The sequence below is a fragment of the Salvelinus sp. IW2-2015 genome, linkage group LG4q.1:29 (genome assembly GCF_002910315.2).
Source record: "Salvelinus sp. IW2-2015 linkage group LG4q.1:29, ASM291031v2, whole genome shotgun sequence".
Taxonomy (NCBI): Eukaryota; Metazoa; Chordata; class Actinopteri; order Salmoniformes; family Salmonidae; genus Salvelinus; species Salvelinus sp. IW2-2015.
Window position 1 is genome coordinate 47,917,596 of NC_036842.1, and position 21,756 is coordinate 47,939,351.

Genomic DNA, 21,756 nt, shown 5'->3' on the forward strand with positions numbered 1-21,756 from the left:
CACGGTAGGTATTTTATGGCTTGTTATGACACCTACATAAGAGTGTGAAAACTCACAAAACCTACCACACAAGGCAACAAAAAAAAAAAGCTCTGTTGCTGATGACTGGGATGAATTCAGGAGCAGATTTCAGGACAAGACTCTTTTTGACTGATGACCGATATAAGGGCATGTACAGTGCATTCAGAAAGTATTCAGACCCCTTCCTTTTTTCTACATTTTGTTACGTTTTTTCCCCTCATCAATCTACACACAATACCCCATAATGACAAAGCGAAAACTCGTTTTTAGAAATGTTTGCAAATTTATAAAAACAAATACCTGATTTACATAAGTATTCAGACCCTTTGCTATGTGACTCGAAATTGAGCTCAGGTGCATCCTGTTTACATTGATCATCCTTGATGTTTCTACAACTTGATTGGAGTCCACCTGTGGTAAATTCAATTGATTGGACATGATTTGGAAAGGCACACAGCTGTCTATGTAAGGTCCCACATTTGACAGTGCATGTCAGAGAAAAAAACAAGCCATGAAGTCGAAGGAATTGTCCGTAGAGCTCCAAGACAGGATTGTGTCTAGGCACAGATCTGGGGAAAGGTACCAAAACATTTCTGCAGCATTGAAGGTCCCCAAGAACACAGTGGCCTCCATCATTCTTAAATGGAAGAAGTTTAGAACCACCAAGACTCTTCCTAGAGCTGGCCGACCGGCAAACTGAGCAATCTGGGGAGAAGGGACTTGGTCAGGGAGGTGACCAAGAACCCAATGGTCACTCTGACAGAGTTCCTATGTGGAGATGRTTGTCCTTCTGGAAGGTTTTCCCATCTCTGGAGCACTCCACCAATAAGGTCTTTATGGTAGAGGGGCCAGACGGAAGCCACTCCTCAGTAAAAAGCACATGACAGCCCGCTTGGAGTTTGCCAAAAAGGCACCTAAAGGACACTCTAACCATGAGAAACAAGATTGAACTCTTTGGACTGAATGCCAAGCGTCACATCTGGAGGAAACCTGGCACCATGCCTACAGTGAAGCGTGGCGGCAGCATCATGCTGTGGGGATGTTTTTCAGCAGCAGGGACTGGGAGACTAGTCAGAATCGAGGGAAAGATGAACAGAGCAAAGTACAGAGAGATCCTTGATGAAAACCTGCTCCAGAGCGCTCAGGACCTCAGACTGGGGCGAAGGTTCACCTTCCAACAGGACAATGACCCTAAGCACACAGCCAAGATAACGCAGGAGTAAGCCTAAAGTTACCTTTTATGTTCACTGTTAATCCTAGGAAAGGCTTGAGTAACTCACCCCAATGGTGGAACAAACTCCCTTACGACGCCAGGTCAGCGGAGTCAATCACCACCTTCCGGAGACACCTGAAACCCCACCTCTTTAAGGAATACCTAGGATAGGATAAAGTAATCCTTCTAACCCCCCCCTCCCCCTTAAAAGAGTTAGATGCACTATTGTAAAGTGGTTGTTCCACTGGATATCATAAGGTGAATGCACCAATTTGTAAGTCGCTCTGGATAAGAGCGTCTGCTAAATGACTTAAATGTAGATGTAAATGTAACTCTATTTGGATACGGTCAAATATCAGTTTGAACACTCACTCAATTTTTTTTATCCCATTTTTATTCCTGTTTGCAATATTGACAAACTCAACAAAGAAGTTAGTGGTTGTAGATATGGATCAAACATTGAGAATCGCAGTTATAGCAGAATTGTAACACACATTACCACACCACAAATTACCATATTACGCAAATGTTGTTTTATGTAGACTATGCAGCAGATGCTGCTGGATTACGTAGGATATACTATATATTGATTTTTCAGCATGGCAGGGAAATGGGGGGTTAAGGAGTGTTGCAACATATCTGACTGGTTTTATTTTCTGCCTTGTCCAGGTTGGCCTTGGAGAAGCTTCATTCTCGTAAGTAAATCCGTGTGCACACCACGTCGTCAGCGCCGAACATCTAGGGAAAACAAACAAACACAGATTCCCATACTCTCAATTCAAGCTCACATTATACCGTTAAGAGAATAAGTCAGCAAAGGTTAAACTATAGCATAATTGAGCATTGGTTTTATTTCCACTACATTAAACACCTATTTGGATGGCAGATGAGTGCCCACGGTAATAAAACAAAGTAAATATCTTCCATATCCTCAAAATGCTAACATACAGAGGGTTCCTTGTGACCAGCTTTATTCTGTCCCATTTTTATCTTTTGAAGTGAAGTGGGAAAGCTGTGCTAATTGTGAGACATAGCCTTAAACACTGATTTTAATCATAATCAATTAATGGAGCGTGCATATTTTATGGAAATGTGCCCCAGTTACAGCGAGAACTGCCAAAGACAATCAAACTATCACTTTGAATTTCAGCTTCTGAGTCTGTGTGCTTCCATAAAATGAATGGTTGAGCCTCGAATCGAGGCCAGACTGTTTGTTTTGGCTTTTTCGTGAAATTCCTGCATATATTTTAGTCTCACCGTCTGACCCATCATTCAAAAGACACCGTCTGGGTGTAAGTTTGATGGATAACAACTCTTTTCCTCATGTCGAACTTAGATTCCAGGGTGAATTTTTTTACAGTATATCAGTATGATCTTGGTGTGATTTAATGCTCACAAGTATCAACTTCTTCACATTGGGGTTTAATTTGCTGCATTAATGGTGGCTGCTCTGTTGCTTGACTAAGAGGCTAAACTTTTAAAAGCATTTGAAATGTTGGACTTCCTTGAACCCATCAAAACATTCTAAATCCTTAACTTGAAAGTTCAAAACTACCTACACAAGAAAAGCCTGGTTCATTTGGGATTCAAAAATCAGAGATGTCGGGATTAGAGGAGAGTGATTATAGCATCCTGTATGAAACGACAGAACATCCCTCCCGTAGTTACAAGACAAGACCCCTGTTCTCTATCAAGCCATTATGGGGTTGCGTCATATCATGTGCAATAGTCTATGGGGACCAGTGGAGGCTGCTGAGGGTAGGMCGGTTCATAATAATGCCTGGAATGGAATGTCATCAAACACATGGAAGCCACGTGTTTGATGTATTTGATATCATTCTGCTCCGGCCATTACCACAAGTCCGTCCGCCCCAATTAAGGTGCCACCAACCTCCCTGTGATGGGGACTGAAGTAAGAAGAGCAGTGCTTGTGTCACCAGCAGCCATCCGAATAGTTCCGCTGCTGTCATTCTTCAACTATATCAATGGGATCCATTAGTGCTGCAAGGCACCCCCACCAGCTGGAGGTCAGGCATCCAATGTCACCGGAGCCCGGCTCTGTGCACCCAACACACGGCTGCACTCTGGTTTTATCACTAACCCACTTGAAGAAAATCCATACATACACTCTTTCCTGATCGTCAGTTTTATGAGCGATGCTCATACACCAGTATGGTTGCTCATACACCAGTATGGTGACTCATTGACAAGGAAGAGCAAGTATGTAAGAAGATGCATTGCATTTTATAAAAAGAAGATCTACTTTGTCATTAGTAGCGTTTCTGAACAACCATTTTCCACTTGGTTTGCGGTTAACTGTATTCTATTGGCTCATAATGGTGCATTGGACTAATCCTGAACTCTTCCCGTTCTATTTGACTTTTGTGGCTATAGACTAAACCATGACTCAAACCCGTATTCACTGGCTTCATGCAACAGGAGTATAATGGTATTGGCAATACTCTGTTATATAACCCTCTTGTTATCCTGTAATCCTTGCACATCTCTCTGAAAGATGACGTAAAGCTCCTCACTTCAGAAGATGTCCTCATATAATCTAATTTCCTTTATGTGGCATTGGGAAATGGATGCATCTCCAGGGTGGCTGCTTATGGGATTCTATTAACAAAGTATTTCATAGGGCACAGTAGGTGCTTTTATATCCCATCTTTAATGTGCAGTAAATGTACATGCTGCTTTTAGACCTTCCCCCTCATACTATATCACTAGTTATGTGGTCCCGTGTGGCTCAGTTGGTAGAGCATGGCGCTTGCAACGCCAGGGTTGTGGGTTCATTCCCCACGGGGGGACCAGGATGAATATGTATGAACTTTCCAATTTGTAAGTCGCTCTGGATAAGAGCGTCTGCTAAATGACTTAAATGTAAATGTAAAATGTTATGAGATCTGTGACTGAGGAGTTGGGCTGGACTGCAGAAAATTAGGTTTGGAAACATATTCATAGCATCTTATAGATGCAGTGATGGTGTATTATGAAACTGGGTAACACTTTATTTGGATAGTCCATCTGTAGATGCTCTACAGACTGAGTAATATTCCAATGAACTATCTACTATCTACTAACCCTGGCTCTAACCCTAACCTAAACCCTTACCCTAACCTTAACCCTTATTCTAAATTAAACTGTAACCTTAGCAAGCAGTTGCTTATCAACGGATAGTTTGTTGATTATAAATCTAGACTATCCAAATAAAGTGTGACCTGAAATGGTATAATAAAGAAATAGCACACAACATAGTTGAATAATGCTGTATGCATCTAGAAGGTGCTATGACCTTTCTAAGGAAATATAACAATTTCAAGGAAAGATTTACCAATAATTCATTTATATTCTATGCGCATTGATCCATGTCAAAATGGGAGATTGTTTAATCACTCAAGTAGTCTCTTGACAGACTGTGAGCAGGTGATTTGGTTCTGGGTGTCGGGGTTACTGCCCAAGTTCAGGTTTTTGGCTAGCGATACTACTATTACTACYACTAMTAKTAGTRGTAGTAATAGTAGTATCGCTAGCCAAAAACCTGAACTTGGGCAGTAACCCCGACACCCAGAACCAAATCACCTGCTCACAGTCTGTCAAGAGACTACTTGACTACCACTATGACTACTATTGTAGTCCTCACCAGTATCAGCTCTTCTCCTCGCAGTTCTCTTGTCCAGTATGTCTTGGGCCCATCTCCATCCACCAGCGTCTGCTTACACACCATCTTGTTCTCCGTCTCCCAGATTGCTAGACTCTGTGAGGCCATAGGAAGATATAGGGGGACTAGTCAGTGGACTACAGTACATTCATTGTTTTATAATATAAAACATAATTGGCAGATGCCTCCGCAACACAACTGGTCATTTTTCCTTTTACACACAGCAATATTTTCCACATAGGATGCCCTCGAATAAATGCTTAAAATTGGAACAAAAACAGTAGAAGACTATAAGGTGTATGACTACAATGTATTGTCATTATTGGTGTTCGTAGGAAGCAGACAGTATGGAGCGGTGATACAGAGCTTCTGTGTTTTATACTTAAAAAAAAAAAAACTTACACGTTTAACATTTTTAAGACACTTGTACATTTTATACCAGTTTAAACTTCTGTTTTAAGTGTTTATTGTGGGGCCATGGTGTTAGTGCTGTTCTTTTTGGCTGGATTGTACTGTCTCATGGCGCTAACGTTAGCAGGCAAGCCCTGGCTAGCTCCGACTAGCTAGGCTACTTGGCTGGCAGCAACGAAGCTTGTCTCACGTCGCGGTTGGCTCTAGAAGCCGGGACTGCTGTTTCTGACCCGAGTACAAGCATGTCGGACTGCTCTGATTTGGAGTCAGATCCAGAGATGGACAGTGAAGCCATAAAATGTGAGATCTGTGATATGTTCATCATAGTGAAAGAGTAATGATTTACTGACTTGTACACTTGTGGAAAGTGTAAACAACTCGTTGCCTCAACAGACCAGATCATTGAGCTACTAGAGGAGAACAGGGTCCTAAAAGAACGTCTCGCTCTCGCTATGGAAACTTCAAGACTGCATGCTGTTTTTGATGCAACAATTCTAAATGACTGAGGTGACTCATGCTGGTTGCTATACGAGATTGGGCTCCTCTGCAGTAGCTACTGAGAATACTACCTTGGACCACGTTCCCATATTAACACATCCCACTGACGAGAACCGGAGAGCTACTGCGTCTTGCTCTACACCATTGGAGGCAAAGTGGAATCCAACGTATCCTCCCTCTGTTCTCTCGCCCAGAGCTGCGGCTCTCTAACCGTTTTACAGCTTTGAGCCCCCTGACTTCACCCGGAGCCTTCCGACGAAGTCCTCCGCCACTCCCCCTGTCCTTCTCACTCCATCTCAGTACCCAGTGCAAGATCCTCTGAATCTGGTCCTGGGTTAGTGAGCCTGCCATCTCATGGAGCAGCCTCCGGACCACATGCTCGCAGCGACCCTCTCCTCATCCTCCAGTGGTGGTTGTTATGGGAGAGMTCCATAGTTAGGGAAGTGGTGGTCGCGGAAGCAAGGAACCACTGCTTCCCTGAAGCCTGTGTTTGTGACAGACTGTATATGTATGTCCCACCTTTGATATTTGGCTTATCTTCACAGAACAAAAATATAAACGCAACATGCAACAATTTCAAAGATGTTACAGTTCATATATGGAAATCAGTCCATTTAAATTAATTCATTAGGCCCTAATCTATGGCATGACTGGGAGTATAGGAATGCATGTGTTGGTTACAGATACCTTTTTAATAAATGGTAGGGTCGTGGATCAGGAAACCAGTCAGTATCTGGTGTGATCACCATTTGCCTCATGCAGCGCGACACATCTCCTTCGCATAGAGTTGATCAGGCTGTTGATTGTGGCCTGTGGAATGTTGTCAAACTCCTCTTCAATGGCTGTGTGAAGTTGCTGGATATTGGCGGGAAATGGAATACGCTGTCGTACATGTCAATCCAGAGCATCCCAAACATGCTCAATGGGTGACATGTCTGGTGAGTATGCAGGCCATGGATGAACTGGGCCATCAGCTTCGAGGCATTGTGTACAGATCCTTGCAACATGGGGACGTGCACTATCATGCTGAAACATGAGGTGATGGTGGCAGATGAATGACACGAGAATGGGCCTCAGAATTTGGTCACCGTATCTCTCTGTGCATTCAAATTGCCATCGATAAAATGCAATTGTGTTTGTTGTCCGTATCTTATGCCTGCCCATACCATAACCCCACCGCCACCATGGGGCACTCTGTTCGCAATGTTGACATCATCAAACCGCTCGCACACACAACGCCATACACGCTGTCTGTCTGCCATCTGCCCGGTACATTTGAAACCAGGATTTGTCCGTGAAGAGTACACTTCTCCAGCGTGCCAGCGGCAATCGAAGGTGAGTATTTGCCCACTGGAGTCAGTTAGGACGCCGAACTGCAGTCAGGTCAATATCCTGGTGAGGACGACGAGCACGCAGCTGAACTTCCCTGAGACGGTTTCTGACAGTTTGTGCAGAAATTCTTTGGTTGTGCAAACCCACAGATTCATCAGCTGTCTGGGTGGCTGGTCTCAGGCTGGTCTCAGATCCCACTGGTGAAGAAGCCGGATGTGGAGAACCTGGGCTGGTGTGGTTACACGTGTTGTGAGGCCAGTTGGACATACGGTCAAATTGGCTTATGGTAGAGAAATTAACATTTAATTCTCTGGCAACAGCTCTGGTGGGCATTCCTACACTCGGCAGTCCAATTGCACGCTCCCTTAACTTGAGACATCTGTGGCATTGTCTCATGAAACATGGGACCAACACTTTACATGTTGCGTTTTATATTTTTGTTCAGTGTATATACATACACACACTGAGTGTAAAAAACATTAGGAACACCTTCCTAATATTGAGTTGCACCCCCTTTTGGCATCAGAACAGCCTCAATTCGTCGGGGCATGGACTCTACAAGGTATCGAAAGTGTTCCACAGGGATGCTGGCCCATGTTGACTCCAATGCTTCCCACAGTTGTGTCAAGTTGGCGGGATGTCCTTTGGGTGGTGGACCATTCTTTATACACACAAGAAACTGTTGAGCGTGAAAAACCCAGCAGGGTTGCAGTTCTTGACACACTCAGACCGGTGCGCCTGGCACTTACTACCATACCCCAATCTATGTCTCAAGGTTTCTTCTTTAACCGGTCTCCTCCCCTTCATCTACACTGATTGAAGTGGATTTATCACTTCAATCAGTGTAGATGAAGGGGAGGAGACATCTATAGGGGTTCATAGCTTTCACCTGGTCAGTCTATGCCATGGAAAGAGCAGGTGTTCCTAATGTTTTGTACACTCAGTGGATTCGGAAAGCATTCAGACCCCTTCACTTTTTCCATTTTGTTACGTTACGGCCTTTTTCTAAAATGGATGAAATGTTTTTTTCCCTCATCAATCTGATGTTTGATCGGGTTCGTAATGGACAAAGCAGAAACTGTTTTTTAGAAAGTTTTGCTAATTTATTTAAAAACAATAACGTAAATATTACATTTACATAAGTATTGAGACCCTTTACTCACTACTTTGTTGAAGCACCTTTGGTAGCGATTTACAGCCTCGAGTATTATTGGGTATGACGCTACAAGCTTGGCACACCTGTATTTGGGGATTTTCTACCATTCTTCTCTGCAGATCCTCTCAAGCTCTGTCAGGTTGTATGGGGAGTGTTGCTCCACAGCTATTTTCAGGTCTCTCCAGAGATGTTCAAGTCCGGGCACTGGCTGTGCCACTCAACGATATTCAGAGACTTGTCCAGAAGCCACTCCTGCTTTGTCTTGGCTGTGTGCTAAGGTTCGTTGTCCTATTGGAAGGTGAACCTTCACCCCAGTCTGAGGTCCTGAGCGCTCTGGAGCAGGTTTTCATCAAGGATCTCTCTGTATTTTGCTCCGTTCATCTTTCCCTAGATCCTGACTAGTCTCCCAGTCCCTGCCGCTGAAAAACATCCCCACAGTATGATACTGCCACCACCATGCTTCACAGTAGGGATGGTGCCAGGTTTCTTCCAGATGTCATGCTTGGCATTCAGGCCAAAGAGTTCAATCTTGGTTTTATCAGACCAGAGAATCTTGTTTATCATGGTCTGAGAGTCTTTAGGTGCCTTCAGGCAAACTCCAAGCGGGCTGTCATGTGCCTCTTACTGATAAGTGGCTATATCCTGCCTGGCTGGACAGGGCCAACCAGGCAGGACAGGGCCAACCAGGCAGGATATAACCCCACCTACTTTGCCAAAGCAAAGCCTCGACACCACCAAAGGGAGATCAACAGACCACTAACTTACTACACTGAGACAAGGCTGAGTATAGCCAATGAATATCTCCCCACCGCACAAGCCCGAGGGGCACAACACCGGACAGGAAGATCACTCCAGTGACTCAGCCTACTTGTATAGCAAAACAATCCTGGCATAACGTGATACACCCCTCCTAGGGACGGCATTGGTGAGCGCGAGCAAGCCAATGACTCAGCCCCTGTAATAGGGTCAGAGGCAGAGAATCCCAGTGGAGAGGGGAGACGGCCATCTCTGTCCCCAGTGTCTATGCTGCAATAGTGTATGTACCGGGGGGCTAGGGTCAGTCTGTCCTATCTAGTTAAATTCTCCTGTCAGGTGTCCTGTGTGATCTTAGTTATTCTCTCCCTCTTGTCTCTCTCCTCTCCCGGAGGACCTGAGCCCTATGACCACGCTTCAGGAATAGCTGGCCTGACGACTCCAGTCCACCTGGTCGTGCTTCTGTTCTGCCTGTAGCTATGGAACCCTGACCTGTTCACGTGACGTGCTACCTTTTCCCAGACCTGCTGTTTAGACTCCCTATTCCCTCCCCCTCTCTCTCTCTCGTACCTGCTGTCTCGACCTCTGTATGCTCGATTATGACATTTTGATCATCTATGAACATTTGAATATCTTGAAGAACGATCTGGCCTTAATGGCCATGTACCCTTCTAATCTCCACCCGGCACAGCCAGAAGAGGACTGGCAACCCCCCCAGAGCCTGATTCCTCTCTAGGTTTCTTCCTAGGTTCCTGCCTTTCTAGGGAGTTTTTCCTAGCCACTGTGCTTCTACATCTGCGTTGCTTGCTCTTTGGGGTTTTAGCCTGGGTTTCTGTATAAGCATTTTGTGACAACTGCTAATGTAAAAAGGCCTTTGTAAATACATTTGATTGATTGATTATGTTTGAATGTTGTACATTTTATACATTTTGTTTATGCAGGGCTCCCTTTCAAAAGAGGGCCTTGGTCTCAATGGGACCCATTAGTCATTATGTACATTGGACACAAGCTACTTCAATCGGTTTGATGCAACACCCCTATCCTCTCCTTGAACCCCCCTAATCTTGCCCGGGGGTGCAAAAGGAACAACCTCCATTAAATTATATTTATTTAAGTCTCTTTTAAATGAAATACAAACTTCAGGACCTGTCTCCAAATCCTTGAGACTTATTTATTTATTTATCTCATCTATGAAGGCCTTTTTTATAGGCAGAAAAAACACATTCTATAAGCCTCTTAGCACCAAAAAGGTCAAGTTTTTTCTCATAGTTTGATTTAATAATAGTTTTAAGACACATTTTCCCTTGGGTAATTGATTCAAATATTAAAGGATTATCAATTCATAAAATCCAGGGACCAACGCCTAAGGTCTTGGCTGACTATTTATGCAAATGAGCCAGATCTGTGGTTCTTGGCTAAAGGGTTTCTTGTGAAGTTTGTTTTGATAATGTTACCTTTGACCACCTCCTCTATCTTGGCAGCAATCTCAGAGCCGACTGAGAGACCTGAGTAAAATAGCACCACTGTCCATCTCCACCACCGCAGACTCGAGATTCAAACCTGCGTCCCCAACAACGCAACTGACTTAAGCATAACATGCAAACTTCTGGAGCCAGATGCTAGCCTGTCACTCCGGTAACTGACCAGAAGATGAAGTCACTACGCAATGCTAATTTAGTCATCCACATTCCACAATACAGTCAGAGAATATTTTCCAAATGATCAAAAAGGAGCTTAATACTACATTAACTCCAAAATGTGTACAATGTTTGGTCTCAACACATTTAGTCACAACTGAGTAAAACATTTTCCCAAATGATCAAACTACTGCAACTCTTTTTCAATCAACTATGAAGATTTACAAAGTAATCTATTCCTTCTAATTGCTGGTGACTATACCTATTTTTCGATGTAATTAAAAGGACATCTTTTGAACAAAGCTCGATAGTGTGCACATAGCCGTTCTCCACGCTGTTTGATGTTGTCCACAGTAGATTATGCTGCAGTTCCTAGTCTGTGAGACCCAAATGTTAATCACCATATCAAAGGTTGGGGGAAGCGATCAGAGTGCCTGCCGGGCCCGTAGACAGACAAGCTACAGCTGAACAGTGGAGCTCCGCTGTGCACTGCGCTTTTTTCCAAGCTCTCTCCTCTCCTTTCTAATAAACCCAGAGGCGATTTGCTACGGCCCCATTTTCCACTATCATCCGTCTCTGGCACCGACTCGGATGGATTTGCTCTCTCTTTCCCTCTACCTCTCTCCCTCCCTCTCTCTTTCTTCTGGTCTCTTTCTCCCCATCCCTCCTCCGGGCATTTGGTTTACCCCGTCATGCCTCTTCTGTATCATTTAACAAGCTAGTTGACTGGAACATCTGCTGGCTTTGGCTTTGGATAAGAGCCGTTCTGTTACCATGGCCTCTCAGCAGACAAAGAGGGAGTCTAATTTTAAGTGGGGAAAATCCTATTTCCTGCTCTGAATAATCATCTATGTTTTGGGGTGAATTGGGATTTCTTGTGCTTTACTTAGCGGCATCCTAAATTAAAGCCCTTCCCATGAACTCCACCCCACCCAAGATATTCTTGTAGGCTATTACAGTTTTTAATTTGCTTGCAAGGTATAGATGCAGGGTGCATCTTCATAAAGATTTTATTTTATGACAATGCACAGTCCTGAAAGCTATCTATTATTCATTGGTACGTCACTGGTTTTTAGTTTATCACATTGATCCAGTGAGTTGTCAACATGACACAGTGTTTGAGCAAAATTCAGCCAAAAGCATTCTTTCATAAGACTTTCCACGGCTAGCTGTGGAGCTGTGGTCTCCCTGTGCCTCGCTGCAGGCGTGTTCCAAGCACTTGGCTGACTGTGGATGACACATTGTCTGTCAAAGGACAGCAGGGAGCGTGGCTGTCACCGCAACAGCCTAATAAGCTCCAATAGCCAAGACCCAGGAAGCCATCTCACTTAACTCTAAACTGAAGGCATGTTGCCTCACTGAACTAACTCACTTCGAATCTCCTTATACAGTGCCTTCAGAAAGTATTCACACTCCTTGACTTTTTCCACATTTTATTGTTTTACAGACTGAATTTAAAATAGATTAAATGTATATATTTTGTCACTGGCCTACACACCAATACCCCAAAATGTCAAAGTATAAATATATAAAGACAGTGGGCTCCTAAATTACTGGCACAATACTTAAAAATATATAAACAATATACTCAACTCAAAATACCAACATGTGAGAAATACTGTACTTTATTAATGTTTCAATGGAACCAACCAAAATCATACAATTATTTCATACAAAATACATATCACCAAAATCAAGGTTTCATCATTATTGGCACTCCTCACTCCTCATCAACCACCTCTGGCAAGGATAACAGCATGTAGTCTTTTCCTGTAATGTTTGACAAGGTTAAGGAACATATTTGGAGGGATTTTGGACCATTCCTCTATGCAGATCCTTTCAAGATCCTTCACAGTCTTGGGTTTGCTCTTATCAACTGCCCTCTTCAACTCAGCCCATAGGTTTTCGATTGGATTGAGGTCCGGCGACTGAGATGGCCATGGCAGAACATTGATTTTGTCACAGAATCATTTCTTTGTGGATCTTGAGGTATGTTTTGGGTCATTGTCTTGTTGGAAAGTCCCCCCACGGCCAAGTCCCAGCCTTCTGGCAGAGGCAACCAGATTGTCAGCCAAAATTGCCTGATAGTTGGTGGAATTCATTATGCCGTGAATCTTAACCAGTGCCCCTGGACCTCTGGAATTAAAACAGCCTCAAAACATCACTGACCCACAACCATATTTCACTGTGGGTATGAGGTACCTCTCCTTGTATGCATCTCTGTTTCGACGCCAAACATGCCGATGCTGTATCTGACCAAAACGTTACATTTTGGTCTCATCTGACCAGAGCAACTTCTTCCAGTCATATTTTAAATGATGTTTGGCAAACTCCAAGCGGTTGCGTCTGTGTCTTGGGGTCAGAAAGGGCTTTCTTCTGGCAACCCTTCCAAAGAGCCTGTGGATGTGGAGGTGGCGTCTGATGGTGCTTTTTTAAACCTGTTGACCCCAAGACGCCACCAAGGCCTGCAATTCTTTCACAGTGATTCTTGGGGATTTTGTTGCTTCTCTCACCATACTCCTCCCTATCCTGAAGAGCAAAATGCATTTGTGTCCTCTACCCATGTGGTTTTCAACTGTTCCATATCTTTTGAATGTTTTAATAATTTCCCTGACAGTGCTCAGTGGTATATTCAATGTGGATCTTCTTGTACCCGTTACCAGATTTATGAAGGTCTACGACCATCTGTCTCGTTTGAACTGCCAGTTCTTTTGTTTTCATCATGGTGTTGGATGACAAAGGGATAGTACATGCGTGTTACCTAATTTTTATACCCTAGTGAAAAAAGAAGTAATGTAATGGCTAAATATAGTTCCTTAAGACTTACATAAACTTAAATAAACTGAATTTAATTGTTGGTTTAAATTTGGTAGATGTTATTTACAATAATCTTTAAGGCTGCCATTAATTGTGAAACCTTGATTTGGAGGACATTGATTTATAATTAAATCAATAAATTATTTTGGTGGGTTCCGTTTGAAACATTAATAAAGAACAGTATTTCTCACATGTTAGTATTTTGAGTTTCTCTATAGTTTATTTTTTAAAGTATTGTTTGTCCATTGCCAGTCAGGGGTGCCAGTCATTTTGGAGCCCACTGTAGATATACACTACCGGTCAACTTTTGAACACCTACTCATTCAAGAGTTTTTCTTTATTTTTACTATTTTTTACATAGTAGAAAATAGTTTCTCAAACTAGACACTCTAATGTACTTGTCTTCTTGCTCAGTTGTGCATCGTGGCCTCTCACTCCTCTTTCTATTCTGGTTAGAGACAGTTTGCACTGTTCTGTGAAGGGAGTAGTACACAGCGCTGTATGAGATCTTAAGTTTCTTGGCAATTTCTTGCATGGAATAGCCTTAATTTCGCAGAACACAAATAGACTGACAAGTTTCAGAAGAAAGTGCTTTGTTTATGGCCATTTTGAGCATGTAATCATACGCACAAATGCTGATGCTCCAGATACTCAACTAGTCAAAAGGAGGACAGTTTAATTGCTTCTTTAATCAGAACAACAGTTTTCAGCTGTGCTAACATAATTGCAAAAGGGTTTTCTAATGATCAATTAGCCTTTTAAAATTATAAACTTGGAAATAGCTAACACCACGTGCCATTGGAACACAGGAGTGATGGTTGCTGATAATGGGCCTCTGTACGCCTATGTAGATATTCCATAAAAAAACTGCCGTTTCCAGCTACAATAGTCAATTACAACATTAACAATGTCTACACTGTATTTCTGATCAATTTGATGTTATTTTAATGGACAAAAAAAATGATTTTCTTTCAAAAACGAGGACATTTCTAAGTGACCCCAAACTTTTGAACAGTAGTGTGTATATATATTTAAAAAATAATAACAATTACAAATTAAATCAAAATGAAAAGCTAAAATGTCTTGTGTTAATAAGTATTCAACCCCTTTGTTATGGCATGCCTAAATCAGTTCAGGAGGGAAAAACTTGCATAACATCTCACATAAAAAGTTGTCTGTACTCTGTGTACCATAATAGTGTTTAACATGATTTTTGTAATGACAACCAAATCTCTATACCCTACACCATAGTGAATTTCAATCACAGATTCAACCACAAAGACTAGAGAGGTTTTCCAATGCCTTGCAAAGAAGGTCACCTATTGGTAGATGGGTAAAAAAATATGAAAAGCAAACATTGAATATCAATGTGAGCATGGTGAAGTTATTAATTACACTTTGGATGGTGTATCAGATGTTATACATGTCCACCAAGTACTTGATGTTTCTGTAGTGAATTAAACTTTTTTTTTTAGGTCCTACTTGCATGTTTAAGATCTGAAAGATACAGGCATCATTTCTAACTCAGTTGCCAGAGAGGAAGGAAACCGCTCAGGGATTTCACCCTGAGGCCAATGGAGACTTTAAAACAGTTACAGAGTTTAATGGCTGTGATAAGAGAAAACTGAGGATGAATCAACAACATTGTAGTTACCCCACAATACTAACCAAATTGACAGAGTGAAAAAAAGGAAGCCTGTACAGAAAAACAATATTCCAAAACATGCATCATGTTTGCAACAAGGCACTAAAGTAATACTGCAAAAAAAAGGTGGCAAAGCAATAAAATATTTGTCCTGAATACAAAGTGTTATGTTTGGGGCAAAGCCAATAAAACATATTACTGAGTATCACTCGCCATATTTTCAAGAATAGTGGTTGCTGCATTATGTTATCGGTATACTTGTAATCGTTAAGGACTGGGGAGTTTTTCAGGATAGAAAAGAAACGGAATGGAGCTAAGCACACCCAAAATCCTAGAGGAAAACTTGATTCGGTCTGCTTTCCACCAGACACTGGGAGATTGATTCACCTTTCAGCAGGACAATAACTTAAAACACAAGGCCAAATCTACACTGGAGTTGCTTACCAAGAAGACAGTGATTGTTCCTGAGTGGCCAAGATACAGTTTTGACTTAAATCTACTTGAAAATCTATGGTAAGACCTGAAAATGGTTGTCTCGCAATGATCAACCAATTTGATAGAGCTTGAAAAATGTGTTTAATAATAATGGGCAAATGTTGCACAATCCAGGTGTGGAAAGCTCTTCGATACTTACCCAGAAAGACTCACAGCTGTAATCGCTGCCAAAGGTGCTTCTACAAAGTATTGACTTATGCAGAAATATGAGATATTTCTGCATTTCATTTTAAACAAATTTGTTTTCACTTTGTCGAGTAGTGTGTGTAGTTGGGTGAAAAAAAATGTGTAATCCATTTTGAATTCAGGCTGTAGCACAACAAAATGTAGAACTAGTCAAGGGGTATGAAGGGACTGTATGTCAATAAGAATCACCTTTTTGTCGTCTTAATGGACTGTCTTCTCAAACGACGGGAAGGAACTACGACTGCAGTCTTTGCACGGCATCTTAATCGATCTCCCTGAACCCCCTGCACGTAGTGTACCCTGTGGCAGGTGAGTAATTCTAAAAGTCTGTCTCTATAGCAACCAGCCAGGCCAAAAGACTTGATTTGTCAAAGTCGTCTGTTTGTCGTGAAGTGTAGCGTTCTCCTCTTGGTGTCGGTCTACAGGAGAGACCATAATGGTTGCACCAAGGTTCGGTATAAAAAATAAGCGTGGTCGCTGACAAGCAGAGTGAGTTAAACGTGGTATGTACATATACACAGCTGTAGCTTTTCAACTTTCTACAGCATCAATGGCCACTTTGACGTTGAAGAGCTTTGCGTTGGTGAAATTTGCTCGTCAACGTCAGCCAGGTTTCTCTGTCTCATTATCACTTTTTGGGGGGGTCACTGTGACTCCTGACTAAAACTTTGATCCAGCCCCCTTCCCTGTGGGGTGACTCTCTCAGCGCTGAATGTTCCTTATCACTTTCTCCCTGCCGGCAGAAATGAGATGCCCCTGTAAGTGAGAAGGGCTCTCCTGATCCTCTCCAATCCCCCGATTAGAGAGCGCTTTTAACCTTGTGCCAGTGTGAAATAGCCCTCGCCTGTTTGCCTTGGGTAGATTAGTGTAATCCCTTTAAACCCCCCAACCTGGGCCAGGCCCAGGGCTCGGGACCCTGCCACAAGCCCAGCCAGTACGGTGTCTAATTGGGGACTGTGCCTACTATGAAGCTAAGTGGAAGCCGACCAAGAAAATATACCTGGGGAATACTTGTATCGAGGACGGGAGAAGAGCCTTTTTTAAAAGTGATCCTCAAACCTCACCAACAGCCAGAAAATACTTTAAATCAAAAGGAATGGAGGGATCGATCATATGCTACCTGACAGACACGAGCCATTCCCATAGACTCTACACATAACCGATGGGGATCTGGAGGTACAAGATGGCCTAGAGATGGCAGCCAAAGAGATGTATGGGTCTGTCCACCATGCCTGATGGCACAGACTGTAGGGGCCCTTTCTGTCTCTTACGATCCAACACTGAACTGTAAAATATCCTGCACAGGCTATGGAACCCGGCAGGTAGCCTAGTGGTTAGAGCGTTGGACTAGTAACCAAAAGGTTGCAAGATCAAATCTCTGAGCTGACAAGGTAACAATCTGCCGTTCTGCCCCTGAGCAAGGCAGTTAACCCACTGTTCCTAGGCCGTCATTAAAAATGAATAAGAATTTATTCTTAACTGACTTGCCTAGTTTAAAAAAGGTTGAATAAAAACCCAGTGCCATAATCTGATGCTCAAACCAATGAGTTACAGTTTCCTGGTTCAGTCAGTCTAGAAATTGAGTAAGATGCATTCGTATCATGACGATACAATGTTGGCATTTCTATTTGATGTTTTTCCACAAAAGTAAGATTTATTTTCCCCAGTAAGATTATTTTTCCCCTTACAGTTATGAGCAGCAATTTTATTGACATAAAAGCTCTCTGCGCAATGATGCATGTTTTTTTTTCTTTCCATTTGCAATTATCTTGCCACCAGAATACCATTTGTCTAGACATTTTTGGGGGATTTTGTGGGGGATTCGACTGTTATTCTTTTATTTTATTTTAAGAGGAATATGTTGGTGTCCTAGAGCTGTATGCTTTGGCGACTGTTACCAGCTCTTTGTAAAATCATCCATGGCCTGCTCTGAAACTGGTGACCTAAGCAGTCTTAGATCTAACATACCAAAATATATGATTCAAGATCAATGTTGCTATAACATGAGATTGCCGGTAAGTACTTCGACCTAACTTAATCACATTTAAAATGATTAACTCAAGAATTGAAGATCCATGTTCTTCACATTCCCCTAAATGCAAGAGGTTAACTGATGTGACTTGGTTCAAACAATAGCATATGGCTTATTATTGTTCTGGGGGTTTTCGGCATTTACATTTTTTAAATGTTCATATTAAAATAAACATTTATTTCATTCAGAATTGATCATAGCAGTGTTATTCAATAGGACAATTAATGTGATTAAAATTAAGTAGAAAAGTCTGTTTTGTGTACTTGAGGGTGAGCTTATTAGGATGCGTTTACACATGCAGTCCAATTCAGATCTGGGTCGTTCCTTGAATAGAGTATATTTTCGGTAGTGTAACTTGGTCTAAAACAACTTCATTTCACCTCATTTTAACATTCTGTCATAAAGAGCACGTGTTCAACTTCATAAAAAGCATGTTTTCCCATTTCAAAGGGTAAATGAAATGTCTATAATAAGTGTCAAAGTGCCATTAAAGTAACAGGGTTGAGGGAGGGAGGGGCAATTGAATGCAAGCTTCACAAATGTATTTTCATTGTGAAACATTTTTAGCCTATCTATCTATAGGTAACAGGGTTGACGTCAACCCTGTTACATAACACGTGTTGTGCTCAGTTTCCCACCACAAAACACCAGCAAATGGCCAAAAAGAGTAGGACCAGCTCACCTGCTTTTACACTATGATTTGAGTATTATATGTTCAATGTTTCTTTTGCAAAAATAATTTAAAAAGGAATAGTTTAACCATATTATAATGAGAGTTCAGTTCGCATACCAGGGTTTACCGTAAAATGAGGGATCACATGAATGAATCACATGAAATACATTATAATCTTCAGAAATTGCGTAACTAGGCCTTTATAATGATGGTGAAAACTTGAAGAAATGTTGGGGTTAAGGGTTAAAATCTTCCTAGAAGTCATGAGGGACATGTAAAAATGCAGATTTTTGGCACTAGCAATTTAGGTGTTTATTCATATAAAACATCTAATTTATTGAATTGTCTATGTGGTCTATATTAAAGGGCACTTTATTTAATATAACAATATTGGAGCACAATTTCTACTTAAAATATCAAGGGGACGCAAAATTATAAATTGCAGATTATTTCCATATCTGATACCAATCTGATATTTTCCCTAATGTGTAAACAGCAACAACAAAAAACATGGAATCTGATCTTTTTTTATATACCACATTCAGAAAGTATTCAGACCCCTTTTTTCACATTTTGTTACTTTACAGCCTTATTCTAAAATGTATTCAATTTTTCCCCATCAATCTACACACAATACCCCATAATAACAAGGCAAAAACAGGTTTTTAGATTTTTTTGCAAATGTATTAAAAATAAAAAACTATCTCATTTACATACAATAAGTATTCAGACTCTTTACTCAGTACTGTGTTGAAGCACCTTTGGCAGCGATTACAGCCTCAAGTCTTCTTGGGTATGACGCTACAAGCTTGGCACACCTGTATTTGGGGAGTTTCTACCATTCTTCTCTGCAGATCCTCTCAAGCTCTGTCAGGTTGGATGGGGAGCGTCGCTGCACAGCTATTTTCAGGTCTGTCCAGAGATGTTCGAAGGGGTTCAAGTCCGGGCTTTGGCTGTGCCACTCAAGGACATTCAGAGACCTGTCCCAAAGTCACTCCTACTTTGTCTTGGCTGTGTGCTTAGGATGATTGTCCTGTTGGAAGGTGAACCTTTGCCCCAGTCTGAGGTCCTGAGCGCTCTGGAGCAGGTTTTCATCAAGGATCTCTCTATACTTTGCTCCGTTCATCTTTCCATGAATCCTGACTGGTCTCCCTGTCCCCGCTGAAAACCATCCCCACAGCATGATGTTGCCACAACCATGCTTCACCGTAGGGAAGGTGCCAGGTTTCCTCCAGACGTGATGCTTGCCACTCAGGCCAAAGAGTTCAATCTTGGATTCATCAGATCTTGTTTCTCATGGTCAGAGTCCCTTTAAGTGCCTTTTGGCAAACACTAAGCGGGCTGTCATGTGCCTTTTACTGAGGAGTGGCTTCCGTCTGGCCACTCTACCATAAAGGCCGATTGGTGGAGTGCTGCAGATTGTTGTCCTTCTGGAAGGTTCTCCCATCTCCACAGAAGAACTATGGAGCTCTGTCAGAGTGACCATAAGGTTCTTGATCACCTCCATGACCAAGGCCCTTCTCCCCCGATTGCTCAGTTTGGCCGGTCGGCCAGTCTTTGTGGTTCCAAACTTCTTCCATTTTAAGAATGATGGAGGCCACTGTGTTCTTGGGGACCTTCCCCAGATCTGTGCCTCGACACAATCCTCTCAGAGCTATTCCTTCTACCCCATGGCTTGGTTTTTGCTCTGACATGCACTGTCAACTATAGGACCTTATATAGACAGGCGTGTGCCTTTCCAAATCATGATCAATCAATGGAATTTACCACAGGTCAACTCCAATCCAGTTGTAGAAACATCTCAAGGATGATCAATGGAAACAGAATGCACCTGATGTCAATTTCGAGTCTTATAGCAAAGGGTCTGAATACTTATGTAAATAAGTTATTTCGTAAATCCTTTTTTTTTTTTTTTGCAAACATTTATAAAAAACTGTTTTCACTTTGTCATTATGGGGTGTTTTGTGTAGATTGATGAGGGAAAACATTTATTTAATTAATTTTAGAATAAGGTTGTAATGTAACAAATCGTGGAGAAAGGGTCTGAATACTTTCCGAAAGCACCGTATGTGGATCTCAATCCTGATACAATTTTGATGTTTGCTCTGATGTGGCTTTTATGCACGAGACCTGGCGTTACCATGACAACCACCCCAAAATGTTAAGTAACAATGCCAGGAAATGAGCATTGCATCTGTGTGCAACTTCAGAGGCTACAGTGTGAATGTGCAAATCTGATATGGGTAAAACTGAGTGTGGACAGTGGATCAAAAAATTCTGAATTGGGTTCTTAGGTTGGGTGGTGGCTTTTTACCATTTATTTGGATTCCTCATGTCTTACTCATTATTAGAAAAAACTTTTGTGGACCTCCCGAGTGGCGCAGTGGTTTAAGGCACTGCATCGCAGTGCTTGAGATGTCACTACAGACCGGGCTTGGATCCCAGGCTGCCGGCCGTGATCGGAAGACCCATGATGCGGCGCACAATTGGCCCAGCGTCATCCGGGTTAGGGGAGGGTTTGGCAGTCCGGGGTTTCCTTGTCCCATCGCGCTCTAGTGCTCCTTGTGGCAGATCGGGTTCCTGCAAGTTGACTTCGGTCGCCAGCTGTACAATGTTTCCTCTGACACGTTGGTGCAAGCAGTGTGTCAAGAAGCAGTGCTTGGCAGGGTCGTGTTTCGGAGGACACATGGCTCTCGCCTTCACCTCTCCCAAGTCTGTACGGCAGTTGCAGCGAAGGGACAAAACTGTAACCACCAATTAGATATCATGAAAAAGGGGTAGAAAAATATTCGATGAAACCTAGCAATTTAAATGTCCAATTTGGGTGCAATCAATTTGCTTAATTTCTCAGGGATCAAATTATATAAATAAAAAAATGATGCAGGAATGCTAAACTTATATGTTTAAAACTGCTAAAATTATTTCAGAACAATCTGAGATGGTCAATGTCATGGCTTGCTGAAATGACATGCAACGACACTGGTGGAAAAGCAGCCTATAACCGGGGACTGGTGTAGTACCTTGTATTTGATGAATATGGCTGAGTCACAGTTTATCTGCACTGACGTGGCATCGTGACCCTGCTCATTCCAAACAACGGCTTGAGAATTCTCTGAAGGGCCAAAGCTTGGAGAGAGGCCCCATCTATCTCATATATGTCAGCCCTCTAATCCACTTTCTCAGACGTCAGCATGATACTAATAAGTCAGCCATGTAATGTATACAT

The 21,756-nt window shown here is 42.3% G+C and overlaps 1 protein-coding gene across 1 annotated transcript in view; it reads right to left on the reverse strand.

Moving 5' to 3' along the window:
- Positions 1-1,881: 1,881 nt before the first annotated feature.
- crabp1a (cellular retinoic acid binding protein 1a) overlaps positions 1,882-21,756 on the reverse strand; it is a 30,556-nt gene continuing 10,681 nt past the window's right edge. The window contains exons 3-4 of the mRNA XM_023984826.2: positions 4,878-4,991; positions 1,882-1,972 (exon numbers count right to left, since the gene is read on the reverse strand). Coding sequence (XP_023840594.1) covers positions 1,922-1,972; positions 4,878-4,991 — 165 coding nt within the window. The 3' untranslated portion in view covers positions 1,882-1,921. The remainder of the gene's footprint in view (positions 1,973-4,877; positions 4,992-21,756) is intronic.